The following is a 19033-nucleotide window of genomic DNA, read 5'->3' as shown; positions in this document are numbered from 1 at the left end:
ACGTGCATTCAAGGATGTGGGACATTAGGAGCGTATTTTTAAATAAACTAGAGCATCCGGAAATGAAAACAAATGTTCTTCTCTGTAGAAGAATATGTTTGTGTAAAAGGAAAACATTAACATGCAGGGTCTGTATCACAGTGTCCCACTTACAGCCTCAGGAGCTGATGATCAGAAATAAGACCTTATGCTATTGGGTCTGAAGAGTATAAGTGAGTTTTAAATCAAAGGCCCATCCATTTATGTGTGTGTCTGTGTGACAGATGACACCAATGAAGTGTGATATAATAAGCTCATTACTGGAATTCACTCGGGGGGAGAGGAATTGTGTATGCCTGAATAAGGTAACTGGTTCCTAGGCAACATGTGAAATGTGCCTTGGTTGGAAGACCTGTACACTCTTCATTGTCTAAACCATTGTGACCCCTTTGGGTATGGAAGTACCCCGTGCTGCCTTTTTGTCAAAGATGTCACTTTTAAGCTAACAGATTTTTAATTATTCCTATTTTAAAAAACACAGTGAGGGTCAAATTCAGACCTGGTGTAAGGGGGTGCAGCTCTCTGCTTCACAAGCACCAATTTGTTCAAACATGGGGCAGAGCCATCACAATGGAGGCCCCGGGTCTCTGCCCCCTCTCTAACTGCCATGGAGCAACACTGCTAGAAACTCTCTGGGTAGCTGCTAGCCCAGAGAAGGCTCTTCATCACACTGGGGGAACCCTCTCAAAAGTCAGTGCTCCTTCATAGGGACCAATGCGGGGGACAGGGTTATGTGTGCATAGCATACCTGGACATACAGATCCCTGACCCACAGAGGGTCCTGTTCTGAGTCCAGAAAGAGGAGGACAGTGCTGCAAAGGGGTGGGAAGAGGGATATCCATGCACAATATTTGCTCAGTCCTTTCTCAGGCAAAACTCTTATTGACTACAATGATAATTTTTCCTGATTAGGGACAGAGAGGTCAGGGCTGCAAGATTTAGATCCATTGCTTATTCCTCCCACTTGACACCATAATCTACTTGTGGCATCACAACGATTAGAGAACTGACAATGTTAAGGCCTCCGCAAAGGGATAAGCAGCAGGACCAGGTGATCTCTTAAGCAGGGCCAGCCTTAGGGAATATGGCACCCTGGGCGAACTTGCATTTTGGTGCCCCTTTAAGCAGGGGAAACTATTTTCAGGCAAATGCCCTTAAATAAAAGATGGAAGAGCCCTCTCTTTACCTGCAATATGTGGATACGTTAATAATTTACAAGGTTTTCAATGAGGCATCAGCAGCTATTTAAGGGTCTGATTCAACAAAGCATTGAAGTCAATGACAAATGGGAGTGCTCATCTTTCTGCAAGATCAAGCCCCCTAATAGCGGAGGTGCAAGGGACAGAGTTGAATGCTCTAGTGAAATGTTCAGGAGATCTGCAGCAGGCATAGCAAACAGAGCTCAGCGTGATCCATGGGTTCTTCCAACTTCCAGCTGGAAAGGATTCGATGAGGGATTAGTCACTCTTGAAGGCAAGTGCCCGAATGTTATGACTAGGGCTGTCTGTTCAGCGTTTAGTTTAACTTGAGCTGTAGAGGAGAGAAAATGCAGAGGCATATTGGCGGGAAGTAGTTAACACCAGCAGAATAAACAAGTGGATAACACTGCCAGGCCTCACTTCTCTGGAGGACAAGCTTAAAGAGACAGAGCGGATTGTGTCTGAAGGTGACTTGAACCTAGAAGAAACAAATGGGGCTGAGAGAGGACAGGTCTGGGGGCCTGCCTCCCTGTTATATGAACTGCAGAGAGCCAGGGGCAACCCGTTCTGACCAGGTTTATAATGAGCCATGTCAGGGATATTTGTTTGGCACCTTGAAAACCAGCCAGAAAAACACACTGTTTTTCTAGCATTATTTCTGCGAGTCCTGACATGCCGGGCAGCAGATACCAAATAGATTTCTCATCCTCACGCTGTTATGTAAAAGCTTGGAGAAGCTCCCACTTCTTTTTTCAAGTCTCAATTGAGAAAAATCTCTTTGTATGAGAAGTTATTAGCCTGGTGGATAATTTACATGGTTTTTGTTTTTAACTCCATGCAGAAGATAATTTATTAATTGCTCTGTGGTTTTCTATATATTACTATGATCACCAAGACAGTGGCAGCTTAGATTTCTGTTAGATCTCTGTTCTGCAGGTTGGTTCTTTGGAAATCTTTCAGACAAGCTTTGCATAGGAAAGGTAGAGAAGAAATGGCATTGGTGATGGGCAGTGGTGCCTTTCCCATCAGAATCCAGCCTAGGTCATCCATTCAGGGAGTTGATTGGCATTTCAGTATTGTCCATCTCTAACCTTCATAGAATCATAGAAGATTAGGGTTGGAAGAGACCTCAGGAGGTCATCTAGTCCAACCTCCTGCTCAAAGCAGGACCAACCCCAACTAAATCATCTCAACCAGGGCTTTGTTAAGCCAGGCCTTAAAAACCTCTAAGGATGGAGATTTCACCACCTCCCTTGGTAACCCATTCCAGTGCTTCACGACCCTCCTAGTGAAATAGTTTTTCCTTCATCACACAGGATCCTTTCCCATTGTCTTCTGAACTCTAAGCAATGAATCATTCCTCTAAGACTATGCATTACTCTACCACCAACAAGCAACAGCAACCATCAGCAGCAGAAAGCTGCTCTGACATACTGTTTGGATTGCCCTGCATAGGTATGATCCTTAGACTCCTGGCAAATTGCTATTGTGGCCCAAAATTTGGATACTCCTTCCATAGTGCTTTATAATTCTTACCAAATGGAATGTAACACTTTGTAGAATGGGGATAGTAGCTTGTGGTACTCAGAAATATTCTTGTGAGGTGAATTTAGGAGAAATGTTTTGGATATTCTGAATCCAAAATGGAGCCATCATACTGATGACAAGGGTAGATGTTGAATGGAAGATTTGCTCACTGAGATAGCCCAAAGCAAATGCAAGTTGAAGAGGTATCAGCCCCCTCACTGTGTTGGAAAGCATAGAATTAATCCAAGGTGTCACTTTGTAGCTGGGTTTAACTGGATCATAGGTGCAAAACAAAAATTAAATGCATAGATATTTCTTTAATAAACTGCCATATTCTGTTTTTTAATTGCTCCATAGTTTTACTGTCCATAGTGGGAGGATGGAAATGCCGTGGATTTGGAGCAAACCTGTTCTGCGAATCAATGAGACGCTCAAATAGCTAAAAAGAAAACTGGAATTTCTTTGTGTTTCTAATGATGTGTTTTTCTGATGATGTTCTGAAACAGGACAAAGATTACTCTTGCATTGCAGGATGGAATAATGCATTTAGCACTGTAGTTCCATTAAACTGATCATATAACATCTGTTAAAGGGTAGGAAAATTTGAGAGGTGAAAATGCTTACTACACCCTTAAGAACTAAATCAACTTGCAAGCAACTTACTACTGAAGAACATTTTGAATTGATGGAAGTTTTTATTATGGCTTCTTTCTGATGGGCATGCTTTGAGTGCAGGGACATTATTGTCCTCATTAAGCCAACGTGATCAGCATATCTTAGTGATGATTTGCAATATTCATTTTTTGTTCTGCACAAGGATCTTCTTTTGTAGGAGGGCATGCATAGGAACTTCCCTGCATGCGTGACTCATATTCCTTGACCTGAGGCTATGAGGGGAGCTTTTGTTGTGTCCACATCTTTTCTGACTACTGCAGGCTGGGAGATCATGTTAAAAAAACAGAATTAGCGGCCTCAAGAGTGGAGAAGCAAAACGTGGATTCAGTGAATGGCAAGAAATCAAGAATCTGAGACATTGTCTCTGGCATGAAGATGACCCTCTTGACTGGAGATAAAATATCATCCACTATGATGCTGTGCTAGCTGGTGAACAGAAAAACACATCCCCTAAAGATGGCTGTCTTGATTAGTTTTGAACTGGATTCTGCTAACTTCCTGGCTATTAGGATGGTCAGGGCAGACCAGGATAATTAGGGTGACCAGACAGCAAGTGTGAAAAATCGGGACGGGGATGGGGGAGTAATAAGCACCTATTTAAGACAAAGCCCCAAATATCAGGACTGTCCCTATAAAATTAGGACATCTGGTCACCCTAAGGATAATCTCCATCTTTATGAATCATGGCTGAATGACTGATGAAAATTAGAAGTGTGAGCGGGAGGGGGAACTAAGGTGACGAATGGGCACTCGATAGCAGATCTGCACTTAAGCACGAAAATCCTTACTAAGCTTTCAGCTACAATTTCAGTTTCTGGTAATAAGGGTAACTCAAGACTTACGATCTATTTCCATAAGATGTTGAGAGCCTCTAAGGAGATGCTGAGAGCCCGCAACTCCAATCAAATTCAGTGGAAAATGGGAGTTGCTCAGCGTTTATCAGGGTGGGATCTGTAATGAAAATTGAGAAGACTCTGTCCTTTATTTATGCATAGACAACTCTCACTAAACCTACACACTAATGTTGGGGAAAGGTACTCAAAATTTTAGGGCAAAAAGCGTGGTAGCAGAAAGACTCAGATACCACAGTGATGGATTTAAATAGAATAGAATATCCTTATGATGAATGTCACATACTGGGAAGCCATCTTTGAATCAAGAGTTGGCATCAGAATAATAGGAACGACACAATTGTTTATTACATTCTCCTGACCTTTTTCCAGGAACGTAGTCGGGATGCCAAACTTGCAACTGACCCAGGGAAAGCTAATAAACAAATCAATTTTTCCATAAGGTAAACAAAATGTAAAAGTCAAATGTCTATTTGTATGCCAAGAATCTGCCTAGTACAATTCAGAATGCACAACCCAGCCCTGTAAACTAATGATAAGGCCAGATCTCAGAGCATCAGATAATTGATTGAGAGCTTTCAGTGTAGACTATCTCTTTCCATGGCCCATGGCATTATAAGTTTATTAAGCCGTAGATCCACTTCTAATTTAGTGATCTTTCAAACCACCAGCACAGACATTATTTAGATGGCCACCTTTTAAAAAATATTGATAATAGTTAAAATTAATATTTTTCACTTTATCTTCCATCTGGGAATCTCAAAGCACTTTACATACATTAATGAATCAATCCCCTCACCTCCTGTAAAGGAGGTAAGTGTTCTTATCCCCATTTTACCAATGGACAAACTGAGGCACACAGTGATTGAGGTCACTGATGTCACTGGGAAAGTTCCCATGGATTTAAACAGGAGCAGGCTCTAAGTGACTTGCCTAAGGCCATGCAGGATGTCTACGGCAGGGCTTTGAATAAAACCCAAAAGTCTGAGGAGATCTCTTTAGCCACAAGAACACCTTGCCTCTTTTTTTGTACTTCCTCATACAATATAAAATGAGTAACTAATTGAAATGACTTTAGTGTCTTCCTAAGTCACAAAAAAAATCTATATACAGCACATAAGTGATATATACAATCATTGGATATATTTGGCTTCTAACTAGGGCTTCATTCGTTCCGATGGAATGAAAACAAACAAATAACATTTTATCATCTCTTTTTTTAGCAAAAACATTTTTAGTAGATGGTTGTATTTATTAATGAATTATTCCTGGAAACATATATCAGATGGGATGTCAGATCCCACCTGATAAATACCAGTATTTTAAATTATGCCTACTGGCCTTCACCGTAACATATATAAAAAACAATTGATCAACTAATGACAAAACAATAATAAAATGTAAGCAGGGTCAGAAAAAATAATAATAGCCAACAAAGAAACAGTAACTACACAATCATTCGTGTCTAGCAGATTTTATCTTCAGTGTTTCAAGGACCAGGGTTCTCCTCCAGGGAGTGTGATGGATTGAAGAATCTGAAACTCAGGCTCTATGTACACCAGAGAAATTTGCACTGGTGTTGCTAAATGGAATCAAACGCTAAAGGTGTGCTCCACCAGTGCAAAATGGGGCATGCGTTCAGGTGACTCACTCCAGACACCTGTGCAAACCCTTAATGACTCACTGCACTTGTAATAAACAAGATTTGCTCTTCTTTGACATACTGCAGAGTAAGTCACACCAGTTCAAACTCCACTTTGCATCAGTGCAACATGTCTACGTTAGCTACTCCGGTGCAAATTTCCCTAGTGTGGACAGACCTTCAGTTTCTGTGATTCTTGTAATAGTCAAGGCTAGCAAGGAGCCAGTGATTGCTGAGCCCAGGAAGAACATATACATGAGTTCACTTTTGTTATGTCACTGGAATTAGGTTTTAATGTTGTAAAAATCTTTCTTTGGGAGAGACTGGGATAAACAACTCTAATCTCACCACTGAACTTATTCTAAAAAGCAGAAGTACATCATGAATAAATCAGGTAAGCAATTTCTTGTGTCTCAAATGGAACGGAATATTGCTGTTCCATAAATGGAGGCCATGATCCCTATGGGACTTCCAAAGCTATTAACATCTCTGCTGATGGGTAGATACTCAGAGCTCTAAGAGGATTTGGAAATGTCAAAGCAACTCCCCTGAAGAGATGCAAAGCCTGAAATGAAAATATTTGCAAAACAATCAATTCACAAGGAGCCTGAGTATTTTCTGAGCTGGCAGGTTAAGAAAGGAAATGCAAAACACCTTCGTGACAGCAGGCAGAGCAGTAGTGAGAGCTTAGCACCCTGTAGCCGTTCTTTCAGCCTAAAGAACTCATTGCTACATAGGATACCTATTAATATCTGAAGAGGATGGGCAATTAACTGGATACCCAAATCACTAATCACTACCTGAAAAATGTGGCTTACACTAATATATACGAGATTTCTAATATTACACTAGACAGGGCCAAATGTATTGCTAGCATATGCCAATGCACTTCTATTTCCCTCAGATTTAAATATGATTCAGGATATGTAATTATAGTAAAAATACTTCTTTGAACCTTCTATAGCACTTTTCTATTGAAAATCCTAAATCTTTGCACATACATTAATGAATTAAATCTCACAATCTAGCCCAGGGATTGGCAACCTTTGGCACACAGCCCATCAGGGAAAGCCATTTCAGGAGCTGCGATCGGCCGAACCTGTGGACACTGCAGGTAGACAAACCGTCCCGGCCTGCCAGCGGCTTTCCCTGATGGGCCATGTGCCAAAGGTTGCCAATCCCTGATCTAGCCTGTGACGTAGATCAGTATTATGATCCTCCATTTTACAGATAGGGAATCTGAGGTACAGAGAGATTAAATTATTTGCCTGTGGTTATACAGGAGGGCTGTGGTAGAGCTGGGTCTAGAACCCAGATCTCCCAGCTCTTACCCCATGCCAGTCACCATTCCTCAGCTGACATGTCGCAATGCAATATGCCACTAAAATATTTTTTTCTCAAACTTGTGGTCTCTCAAGTGTCCTAGTGGCTTGCTAGTATGTATGGAGAATGGAGCTTGTACAGGGATGACAAGAAGACAGATTAAACAGACTGATCAACTTTTTTGGGCCTCAGCTCCCTTGTGCCAGTATGAGAGACCTTCAGAGGGTTGTTTCAGGGCTTAATATGTTATTATTTATAACTTGCTTTGAGACACTTAATGTCAGAAGGCTCTAGAGAAGTGTCAGGTATTAGGTTTGCACATGGTATAATTAAGAACTAGGAGTGAATACACCAATCTATTCCCACATGGCTCTATCAGTCTAAAAATGTTGATCTTTGGATCGATCAGACTGGGTCATTTGCCCATGACTCCACTGATAAGCAAATGAAGGATCCTGTTCTAAAGAGATTTGGTCATTGACCTATGGTTCCACTGATCAGGGGAATGTTGGGCCCATGGACTAAACAGAATGGACCATTTGCTTATGGTTCCATTGATCAGGGGAATGTGCACATCTGGGCAGAAAGGACTAGGCTATTTTATCATGGCTCCATTGATCAGGGGAATGTAAGCACCTGGGTTGCACAGGCTGGGCAATCTGCCCATATCTCCATTGAACAAGGGAATGTGGACATCTCTGGTCTGAACAGACAGGGTCATTTGCAACTTTGTGGATGGCTCCGCAGAATAAAAGAAGAGAATAAAAAAAGGGAAAATTATAAAATAGAAAATGCTGTGGAAAGGCATGAAATGTGCTGTTGGCACTGTGGCATAACTCTGTCAGGTGTCGGTCTGCTACTGAGTCAGGCAGCTGACTCTGTTATTTTAAGGGGGTTTATCTCCCATGTGCCATCAACACACAACAGAGTTATCTGTTAGGCACAAACCACCAGTTCTTTTCTGGCCCCTGCAAACAAAAAGGAACAGAAGAAATATTTTACACACAGCAGGTATTTAAACTTGTCTGTCCACAAAAAAAGAAAATCCAGAGAGAGAGAGAGAGAGAGAGAGAGAGGGAATCCCTATGGAAACAAAGCTTTCACTCCACTAATATGGTTAGTCAGACAGAGACTGTCACTACTCATAAAGCAGGGCCAAAGAACCCTGAGGGCAAGTACCTCTGCTATGATGGCAAAACTCAGCCAGAGGAGAAAATAGCTCTCAAATCAGAGACAGCACATCGAAAAGGGAATCTAAGCCTGGAAACTAATGCGACCAGCTCTCTAGTTCACTGTCACCCCTCTATCTCCACCACTCACCCTCACAATATAAAAAAAAAGACCCTGAAGAGAGGAAGAGTCAAAGTGGAATCCAAGCTAAAACAGGACATATTCCTGCAGCCTTTGTTAAACACAAAATCAGAGTCTTGATACCAAGAAAAAAACTATTATTCCGTTGGGATTCTGTAATCTGTAATATGAATAGCCTTTCTCAGCAACATGGAAACTCCAAACAAACAATAACCTTGCCTCTTATGTCCAGCAGCAATAGGATGCCTTTATTCGTGGATTTTAACTGTTTGAATACTGCAGATTCTCTCTCTCTCTAGCCCCTCCTAATTAATAATTTGGCTCAGCCTTTAAAATGATCTGCTTATCCTAATGTTTAACAGTGGTGTGACAGGCTGTGTTTGCTGGTTGTTAGTTTCGGGGACTGACTCATGACTCCTGGATTCTATTTTCAGCTTTATCACAGACCAGTTGTGTGGCTTTGAGCAGATCACCTCACCTCCCTGTGCCTCGGTTTATACTACTCTAGAATGGTGAGACTACCTCACAGAGGTATTGGGAGGCTGAAGGTATTTTCTTAAAATGCTTAGAGATGCTCAGGTGGAAAGTGGTGTAGAAAAGTGGACAGTGTTGCATTTACAACCCCGGTATTCGTCTGAGTTGTCACAATCCGTCACTACCTGGTGCCTCATACATGTCAACCATGACTAAGGCTGTGAGAAGCCTCCCAAATGGCAACTATTATTCTTTCCTGAGCATCCCGTTTGTCTGGACTGCACATATTCAGGGGTGCTGCATCTCCTCAAGGATGTGTTTTCTGTTTCCTCCTAGGTGATCTATCGTGCCTTAACTCCAACCAACAAGATTGAAGACCCATATGGTCCTGAGGCCCAAGACCTCCTGAAACTCACCAACCTGCGCCTCCTTTTGTTAAAAAGGCAGGAGTGTCCCTGCCAAGGCTTGGGATTGCTGGAGAAACCCCAGAGGTTTGCCCACTATGCTATCTATGATCTGATTGTCCGGGGAAGTTGCTTCTGTAATGGGCATGCAGAAGAATGTCAGCTTGCCAATCGGACAGGGAACACAGAGAATGTGGTGAGTTCTTGAAATTCACTAGTTTACTTCAATTTGTATTTGTTTGTGCTTCCTGAGACAAAGAGAGGCTTCTCCATAAGACCCTGTCCATCTTCCCCATAACAGTTTAAAATAGGGTACCTCTGATAATCCACATCAATGAAACCTAAACCTGCTTCTTAGTATGGAAGGGGCTATATAACACTAAAAGCTGTTCCAAACATGATCTGTGTTAGAGATAGGCCTGAACCAAAACCTTGGATCTGAACATACCAACACTTGTGGAGAAGTTTGACATCTGAACTGGGATCCAGATCCAAATATAGTGGCTGAGATACCTCTTCTCGTATCTCAGCAGGGAGATAAACCAAAACCTCGGACCCAAACATTGCCCGTGAAATTCTGGAATTTCAAAATCTGTTCTAAAAAAAGGAGGACTTGTGGCACCTTAGAGACTAACAAATTTATTTGAGCATGAGCTTTCGTGAGCTACAGCTCACTTCATCGGATGCATACCGTGGAAACTGCAGAAGACATTATATACACACAGAGACCATGAAACAATAGCTCCTCCCACCCCACTGTGGTATTGCTTCATGGTCTCTGTGTGTATATAATGTCTTCTGCAGTTTCCACGGTATGCATCCGATGAAGTGAGCTGTAGCTCACAAAAGCTCACGCTCAAATAAATGGGTTAGTCTCTAAGGTGCCACAAGTCCTCCTTTTCTTTTTGCGGATACAGACTAACCAGGGCTGCTACTCTAAAATCTGTTCTAGTTATCGGTCTTAAATCACATAAGGAAATCTCTCTTTAAACAATGCAAAGAATCTCATGTACCGCAAGCTAGGACATTAAAAGTATTGCTTGAAACTCCATTTTTACTTTGCACTGTATTAGATTGCAAATGATAGCGGAGATCCCCACCACTGGAGACCCTTGAATTTGCAAGGCACAAGTAGTTGTGTTATGGTTATGATTTCAGCTTTTGACTCTGAACTTCCTGGGTTTTGTTGGGTCAGCCAGATGCTAAGCATTATTGGTGGGAGAAGAAGATTGTGTGAGTGGTTTAATTATAGAGTCCTACAGCCAAATTCATAATTGTGGAATACTTCAATTATTTTCAATGAAAATTTTGCTTGATTAGGCACTGCAGAGTTTGACTCTAGATACCAGGCCAGAAGAAAGAGGCATGATTGGTCTTGTTGTTCCTTCTCTTGAATCACAGCAGATTAGTCAATGTTCTATTGGTTTTTTTGAAAGGTCTTAGCTTGACCCATTCAATCTAATCTTTGTCTTGATATATAATGGACTTCTGTACAAATAATTTGTTACTCATTTGTGACTCTAACAGAGAATATTCTCGATAAAAGGGAACATAAAAAGGGTAAAAAGAAGAAAAGAAAAAGAAAACGAACGTTTTGCCAGTGCAGTTATTTATGTGCATGTATGTTTTCGGGGCACAATTGTGGGACTAGTGGTTCAAAATGTGGCCGAGAACATATTTGCTTGTAATAAACTCCGATCACTTTTTAATTTTAATATCTACCTGGCTGTTCTTTTAGGCACTTGCACCAACAATTTGCTCTAGTGCTGACACTACGTCCCAAGTTTAAATCTGGAGGGATTTCTTCTCTTTTTGCGTACCCTCATGCACTCAAGTGTGTAAACTATTGGGCTTGATTATCCGAGGGGCTGAGCATTTAAATCTCCAACTGAAGTCAATGGGATCTGTGGGTGTTTAGTGACTGAAAAATCAGGCAGGACATCCCTTTTATTTTCTGGATAATGGACTAGAGAGGAAGTGAAAGTCTCAACAGAAATGCAGGTGGTCTTGAGCCCAGCCTTGTCTCGACCTCTGGAGAAAAGCCAGGTTTGCAAGGAGCTTGGGAATTATTTTTTGTGACACATTTGGATCAGCTTGTGATAAGATTCATAACCAAACTTAAAAAAAAAAAAAAAGACAGAATAAGTGCAAATTTACCAAGTTTCTGGTAAGATTTTTTTGTTATTTACTTAACCTTCTTGTAGCACAAGGTTCAGAATGTAAAGGTGATTCTCTTTCCCCCTCCACTCAGCTTAAAACAGGTTAGGATAAAAAGGATCTGTCATACATACCACAAGTTCACTCTTGAATGGTGCTAAGCCTGAATTTACTTCAAAGGTTCCGTGCGCCATTTACCTGACACCAGCCTAGTTCACAGTAGCCCTTTACATTTTATGAGGAGACCAGATTCAAACTCCTAACCTTTTCACTGGTATTATACATGCCAGGTACATGTATAATACATGCTCCAGTCCAAATAGAGCAATTACGATACTGTGTGCTATAGTTTTCAGTAGAATGTTAATTGGCTGAACAGTGAAGAGATTAATAATTAATGTAATCTTCAACAGTCACTTTGGAATAAAATTCGAGGCCTTGATCTAGGAAAGCCCATATTTACACTGTGGTATGTGCTTTAGTGCTTTCCTGAATAAGGATGTGTTCCTGAATCAAAGCCTTAAAGCTGTGCAGGGTGTTCGAATGCTGCTATTCAGACTTCACTACCAATAATGCCCCCATTACTGTCTAAATACTGATTCAGCTGTACATATTGTATGGAGTAACCTTAATAATAGTCATGGGAGAATTATGTTAACCAAATATAGTGTGTTATCCAAGGACATCAAAAAAGATACATTCCAGGCCAAGAATTCAAGCCATTTAACCAGGAGCAGCAACACAAGTCAACAGCTCTGTGGTTTTCCATAAGGCTTTCTGTCTCTATAATGGGATCTGAAAACAAAAGCAGCCATACATACTTTATTCATGATGCACTCTGACATTATAGACTCAAGAAACCCATTCCACAACTAATTTCATGTCCATATAGGTATATGGTGCGTGTGTTATTCTGGTTTTTTTCTTCTGGAATGGATATTCCTAGGTGTCTTTTAAGTTTTCTACTTTTAGAGTTAGATATTGTACAATTAATAAAGATCATATGAATTTCACAATATTTAAAAGATTTTTTCTGAATCACTACTAGCCATGGTATAAATCAAGCATCTTATGTATGCTAGCATTGGGTGATGTTATCCACCCACTGTAAATGTGGACCCGTTTAAGACATAACTGTAGAAAAAACACTGTTTAAAGAACAAATTCTCTACTGCAAACTGTTTAATATACAAATGGTGAAATAGAATAGATGAGTTACTCATTAAATGAATACAGCTGGTAGAAGAATAAACCCTACCCGTCAAAAGGGAAAACACAATATTGTGCATGCTGTTGGCACAGTCATTGTAAACTATGACTGGATGTCTCTTTTTTTTATTTTTTCCGTTAGTCTCAATGGAACAGGGGTTTTGTGCCATCAAATGACTTCACGGGGCAGAAGGTGAAATAGTTTTGATGAAATAGATTTCATGAGTGACTCATACCCCAGGAGACAACAAGAAGTATGTATCCTAGTACTTACACTGAGAGACAAGGGTGAGTGGTTTGCCTGGGTAGTACTCAATGAGAACTGAGGATGGGCTTCAGGATCCCTGTACCAATTCCCCTGAAGGTGCAGTGCCCATCGTGTGGCAGAAGATGTTTTATAGAACATATTAATAAAGAAAATCAATGAGCATCTTGAGATTTAAGATTGTTAAGCCTTTTTAAATCTTTTGATTATTTAATATATGGTACTTATAGGAAATGCAGAGCATACGAGCATTTTAAATAAACTATTCCTCTCAATGCTGGGTTTTGCTTTTTATGGATTATTTCACTGGTATTTTTGTCTGGAAGCATCTGATATTTCCTACGTTAAATTTAGCATAATCTCTATAACTTCGCTCATATTTCTCTATACAAAGTTCCTATAAATTCCTTCCTTAGTCAAATAGGTGGGACACAAGACTAGGCGAAAAGCCTGGATCCAGCTCTTTTGCGCATTCTTCCATTTCAATGCAGAAAGTAAAAAGGAGAAGAAGTGATGGCCCAGAAATCTATGGGCAAACATCCCAAATTTGGGGTTTTTTTGCAGCAGCAATTACCCTTTTTCTTGTTTTCCCTTTCTCCTCTCTTACCCCCAAGTCATTTGGCAGATGCTGCAAAGATATGAAACATGATTTATGCATCATCTTGTAGTATCCTTAGGTTTACACTCAAAGGGCAGAATTCTTCTCTCAGTTCTGCATGGGCTACAACATTTGGTTCTCCCTACATTATGGTGACATGACAGCGAGTGTGAAAAATCAGGACAGAGGGTGGGAGGTAATATGCGCCTATATAAGACAAAGCCCCAAATATCGGACTGTCCCTATAAAACTGGGACCCTACCCTACATGAGTGGATCTTTCATGGATGTCAGTGAAGGAGAACTACTTATTGAAGTGGGTGATGCCATGAAAGTTACAGAGAAGCATTTTTGTTGTAAGTGCAGGACATTGGCACCAGTTTAGAAAGGAATGAATGCCCTGACCAGGCACATCTGTGTGCCTCCTTGCCAGAGGATGTTGTGAAGGCCAAGACTATAACAGGGTTCAAAAAAGAATTAGATAAGTTCTTGGAGGATAGGTCCATCAATGGCTATTAGCCAAGATGGACCTGGAAGGTGTCCCTAGCCTCTGTTTGCCAGAAGCTGGGAATGGGAGACAGAGGATGGATTACATGATTATTACTTGTTCTGTTCATTCTCTCTGGGGCACCTGGCATTGGCCACTGCCAGAAGACAGGATACTGGGCTAGATGGACCTTTCTTATGTTTTCTATGTTTTTTTCATTGCTGGACATAGTGGAAAGTAGCCCTCCCCGACTCCCTCACCAAATACTGTTTCTGTAGGAGGTGCAAAGATAGCTGTTGTGATGTGCTGAGGGCCTTGCTGTAGGACACTGTAGGGCATGAGGAACAGTGGTCACGTTTAGGTTGCAGTTAGCTAACAGATGGTAGCTAAGACCAACCTTTCCCCTAGCGTACATCTAGAACATACAAAGGAGCTTAGAGTGCAGACAGAGAGCGCAGACAGTGAATGGCTTCTAGACAAGCTTCCAGTCCATTTGCCAAATATTTCCCAGTTCTTTTTTTAGTGCAAATGAAACAATAATAAAGATGGGACAAAGGAAGGTCATTGTGTATCCAAAAAAATGATTTATAAAACACAGTGCAGAACCACTGGCTGTTGACAAGTGTTGGGGGTGTTTTGTTTGTTTTTGGTGCCCTCATTGCCAGGAAATTCACATGAATTGCCTCAGACATCAGTTCCTCTTCTTTATTATCTTGTTTACAGAGGGGAATTGTACTTTTTTCTGGGCCTGATCCTACACAATTTCAGCCAAAGGAAATTTTCTCATTGATTTAAATGGGAAAAGGATCTGGCCCTATCTGCAGTTTCTTGTTTGGGGTAAGGGGGAGTTGAAACAAGGGTTACATAGGGTAAAACTTGTTTTTCTACAGCACTTTGCTTGGTGACTTGGCTGTCATCCCCCTTACAAATATTATCTCCTGACAAAATACCTTGTGCTGTTCCACTGATAATTCTCCAACTAAGTTTCCACAGTCTCTGATGGATCCAAGTTGTGCCAGACTATGTGACTTCCAAGACTCAGTGCTGCCAGGAGCTGCTCTCTGTTGAAGATGGCAATTCAAAGAGCAGTTTTTGCTAGGGGAAAAATTAGCCTCAGTTAGGTGACTATCATCAGAAACGTTAATGTATTGTAGGCTACCTCAGAATGAGTTCTAGGGTCTCCCTACTGTTTTGCCTGAATAAGGACTGAATTAGGACTCCAGGGTCTGGTGCGCCCCATTTGAAAGAACAGGAAGAGATAACACAGACTATGTAACAATAAGTAGTTTGTTTAAGTTTCATGGACCACACGTAAAGAACATTATATCCCTGGCACGTTTGCTAGCCATGTTAGATACAATGTTTTTCCAGGACTCCCTGCTGGAGCGGTGGATGAAGAAAGATGGCTAAGTTTCAGATATTGTCTGAGAGAGAAGCTGCCATAGCTAGCATCACAGATAGGTTCACTTGGATTTTCTTAGGAGCAGCTGTGGTGGAGCAGAGGGCTCCATGCAGTATGGTGCCCTGTGAGCCACAGATGAGAACCGACTTCAAAACTGCGGCTTTGAGGGTATGTTTACACTGCAGTTAAACACCCATGGCTGGCCTGTGTCAGCTGACTCGGGTTCGCAGGGCCCAAATCCAAATGTCTACACCACAGTTAAATAGCACAGTAATCCCAGCCCCGTGAGCCCGAGTCAGCTGACACAGGCCAGCAGTGGGTGTTTAATTGCAATGTAGATATACCCTGAGTGACAGTCAAGTTCCCCAAAATGATCTAATCCAAGGCCAGAGATGAATGTTCAGACCCATCTAAAAGGCCAAATCCAGAATTTCTTAGGCAAAACTCCCACTGAAGTCAATGGATATATTGCCTAAGTAGTGACTGAGTAAAATCTGAGTAAGGGCTTCTGGATGTGGCTCAAGTAGCTGATATCTCATGTAGACTGTGAGGAACATTCCTACGTTAAGCTAAATCTCTGTTGTTGCCTGGCACTAGAAACAGGGCCCAAACCAAAATGCAGCATCACTAAACTTTGGAATTGTTTGAGATTCAGACCAGAATGTTCTAAACAGTCTCGCCTTTATTATGGGCAAAACCTAAACCCCTGATTCAAATACCCTCCAACTTTGGGACTGACACCATCCCAGTCTGGAAAATGCATTTGTCCTGGTATGAATTTCTTGTGGACTATTCCCTGCTAGTACATCTAGCGGCACTAAACGGGTCAGGTTTTTTTCTTTTTTTCTTTCAGATAGAGGACGTAGCAGATATTAAACTGATAAGGGCCATGGTAGGCAGATCTCTCAGTTTCAGAGGTTCATTTCAGAAGTTCATTTCAGTTAAAATAAGGACCCAGTAGTTTGAGTTCCTCTGCAAAGTATTTCTGAAGTTTCTGAGTTCCTTGGGTCTCCAAAACTGAGCTCAAAGTCTCAAAGAGCAGGCACGCTCAGAGGATTTCTGCTACTTCCTACTCCCAGATGGACTAGAATACCTTGAGAAAAGCCTACCCAGTGGTATTTTGACACTTTAACTTCCAGCTACAATTGCAGGGGCACTTAAAAATGAAAAGTAATGAATAAAGTAGTTAATCAAACTTTTTAGAATCACCAGTGTTTGGGTTTGCGTTTTGGGTGAGGGTTCAGGTCAGATTGATTCACAGCGCCCTCATTTTTGGAACGCACCCACTCTACTGTTGAGCGCTGAATGAAATTCGGCTGTTGGCCCCATTCCTTCTTACAAAGAAGGCTAATTTGCTGAGCCCATACTGATATTATTGACTGTACCCTGTAAATATACTGTAATGCATGGCATCTTTCTGTGTCCGCTGCCCTTTGCTGGACTACTCAACCTGGGGTCATGAATCCTGTAGCTAACATCTAATGGAGATTTGAGCAGAGGGTTGGACTAGATGACCTCCTGAGGTCCCTTCCAACCCTGATAGTCTATGATTCTATGATTCTCTGTTGGCTGAAATAGGGATCTGTGCTTTTAAAGCAAGAGGATCTGAGTTCCGTCCATGCTGTCAGTGTGAAGTTTTGAGTGGCTGTGGTGTACAGCATAGCAACAAACATGATAAAGCCCTTGGTGACCATGTTATCATACAGTGAGCATGTAGTCTAGGATTATAAATTCAAGTAAAATATACTTTCCCACATCCCTCTGCCAAGAACCACATGTAGTGCTGAATTACTCTTATTAATGTCTTGGAAATCTCTTTTATTAATGATTAAGGCTCTGAATCAGGAAACTTACCTATTCAGGAAGGCTGTTTAAGTGCTTTCCTGAATCAAGGCCTGAAAGAGCATTCTTTGTTACTTACTTACACACACACCCCCACACACACGCCAGGGAGCAGCCTCTCTCTCTCTCTCTCTCTCTCTCACACACACACACACACACACACACACCATCTTTGTAGGAAGCAACACTTCTACTCCACTTCTTTGACTTTAAACTATTTTGTGTGATGGGGTTACAAACTAACTCCCTATCTGAGACTGTATTAACTTTTAAACACAGCCTTTTATTAAATGTAATGGTTAAGAATGAAATGTAAGCCATTCAAAAGTATGGTAGTTTCATTTTATTGCTTAACTGGTTAATTACTGGTAGGTTGGGGCTTTTTTGGTTATTTTAATCACTTAATTGCTGCTTTCATCTTCTGTGAAAGAACCACACTACTCCTGCCAGTAGAGACCTTTGATTGGAAGCACTTGTAAATACCCTTAGGGCTGGTAAAATGGTTTAATGTTCCTTATATTGCCTTCAGGGGGTTGTTTTTCTTTTTAAAGATGGGGGAGGGGAAGAAATAATCAGCTCTGTTTAAAACTATCAAAGACCATTTGAGACCAACATCTCTCCAAAGAGTCAAGTACAGCAAATTTCAGAGGGTGTTTATTTGGTTTCCATTCGATACAAGCTGTCCAAAATTAGACTTGATTCAAGCCACACTGATACGCTAGCAAATCCCAGGGTCATGGCAGTTGTTTTGTACAGGTGAATATCCACAATAACAATGTAAGTATACCAGCTGCTGAGCTCCCTGCTCTCTGCTACATGAGCCTCACAGCCAACTAAAAATAACAATATCACCCAGAATGTACTTTACTGTTTATCATTATCAGTAGTTAATATTAACTGAGTACTGTAAAATGAGATAAAGGAAGGAATTTATAGCCACAAACATTGGTTTGACCACTGTAAATCCCAAGTAATTCCATTACAGTCAGTGGAGTTGCATCAGATTTACACACTAGTATAAGTGACAGGAGAATTTGGCCCACTGGTGTGAACAGATGGTGTTCAAGTTTCTCCATTACACAGCCATGGCAGTACTCCCTGGTGCTAACCTGTTATGTCTGTGCTGGGAATCCAAAGATCTCTGATAATGTATTTTAGGTATGACAAAAAACACTTCTCTTCTCTCTTGAAACCCAGTTCCGGGTCTCTCCCCAGCAGAGCTGGCCACTCCTGCCAAAGTGTTTTGTGCTTTTGTGATGTGGACCAAAAGAATCTAGGATGTGACCACCAAACTCATTTTCACCATTTGATCTGAGAAGATTTGAACTGTGGCAAAAGTTCAGGTTAATGCATTGACCCAGTAATATACTGAGCCTCCTTTCTCTTCCTCACTTGAAATAGCCAGTCTCCATTTAATGGGGCAATCACTGGAACCAGGTGACCTACTGCATCTTATTACTGTAATTGTAATGTCCTATGTTCCTCAGGCTTTATGTCAACATAGCAGCTATTATTTGCATGCTATTTGGTAGGCACTGACAATATGCTCATCGCTATACAAGACAGACGAGGGCAGCCCTGCCCAAAGACACAGAAAAGTCAAGCCTGCACAGAGACAGAAAATGATAA

General features: G+C 41.3%; 1 protein-coding gene across 1 annotated transcript in view; it reads left to right on the top strand.

Annotated features, from left to right (window-relative positions):
- LOC144267884 (netrin-4-like) overlaps positions 1-19033 on the top strand; it is a 59257-nt gene that overhangs the window by 13669 nt on the left and 26555 nt on the right. Inside the window, exon 3 of the mRNA XM_077822263.1 lies at positions 9378-9641. Coding sequence (XP_077678389.1) covers positions 9378-9641 — 264 coding nt within the window. The remainder of the gene's footprint in view (positions 1-9377; positions 9642-19033) is intronic.

This window comes from Eretmochelys imbricata, chromosome 7 (genome assembly GCF_965152235.1).
Source record: "Eretmochelys imbricata isolate rEreImb1 chromosome 7, rEreImb1.hap1, whole genome shotgun sequence".
Lineage (NCBI taxonomy): Eukaryota > Metazoa > Chordata > Testudines > Cheloniidae > Eretmochelys > Eretmochelys imbricata.
Note: the sequence above shows the minus strand (reverse complement) of the source record. Positions and strands in the feature narration are given on the sequence as shown.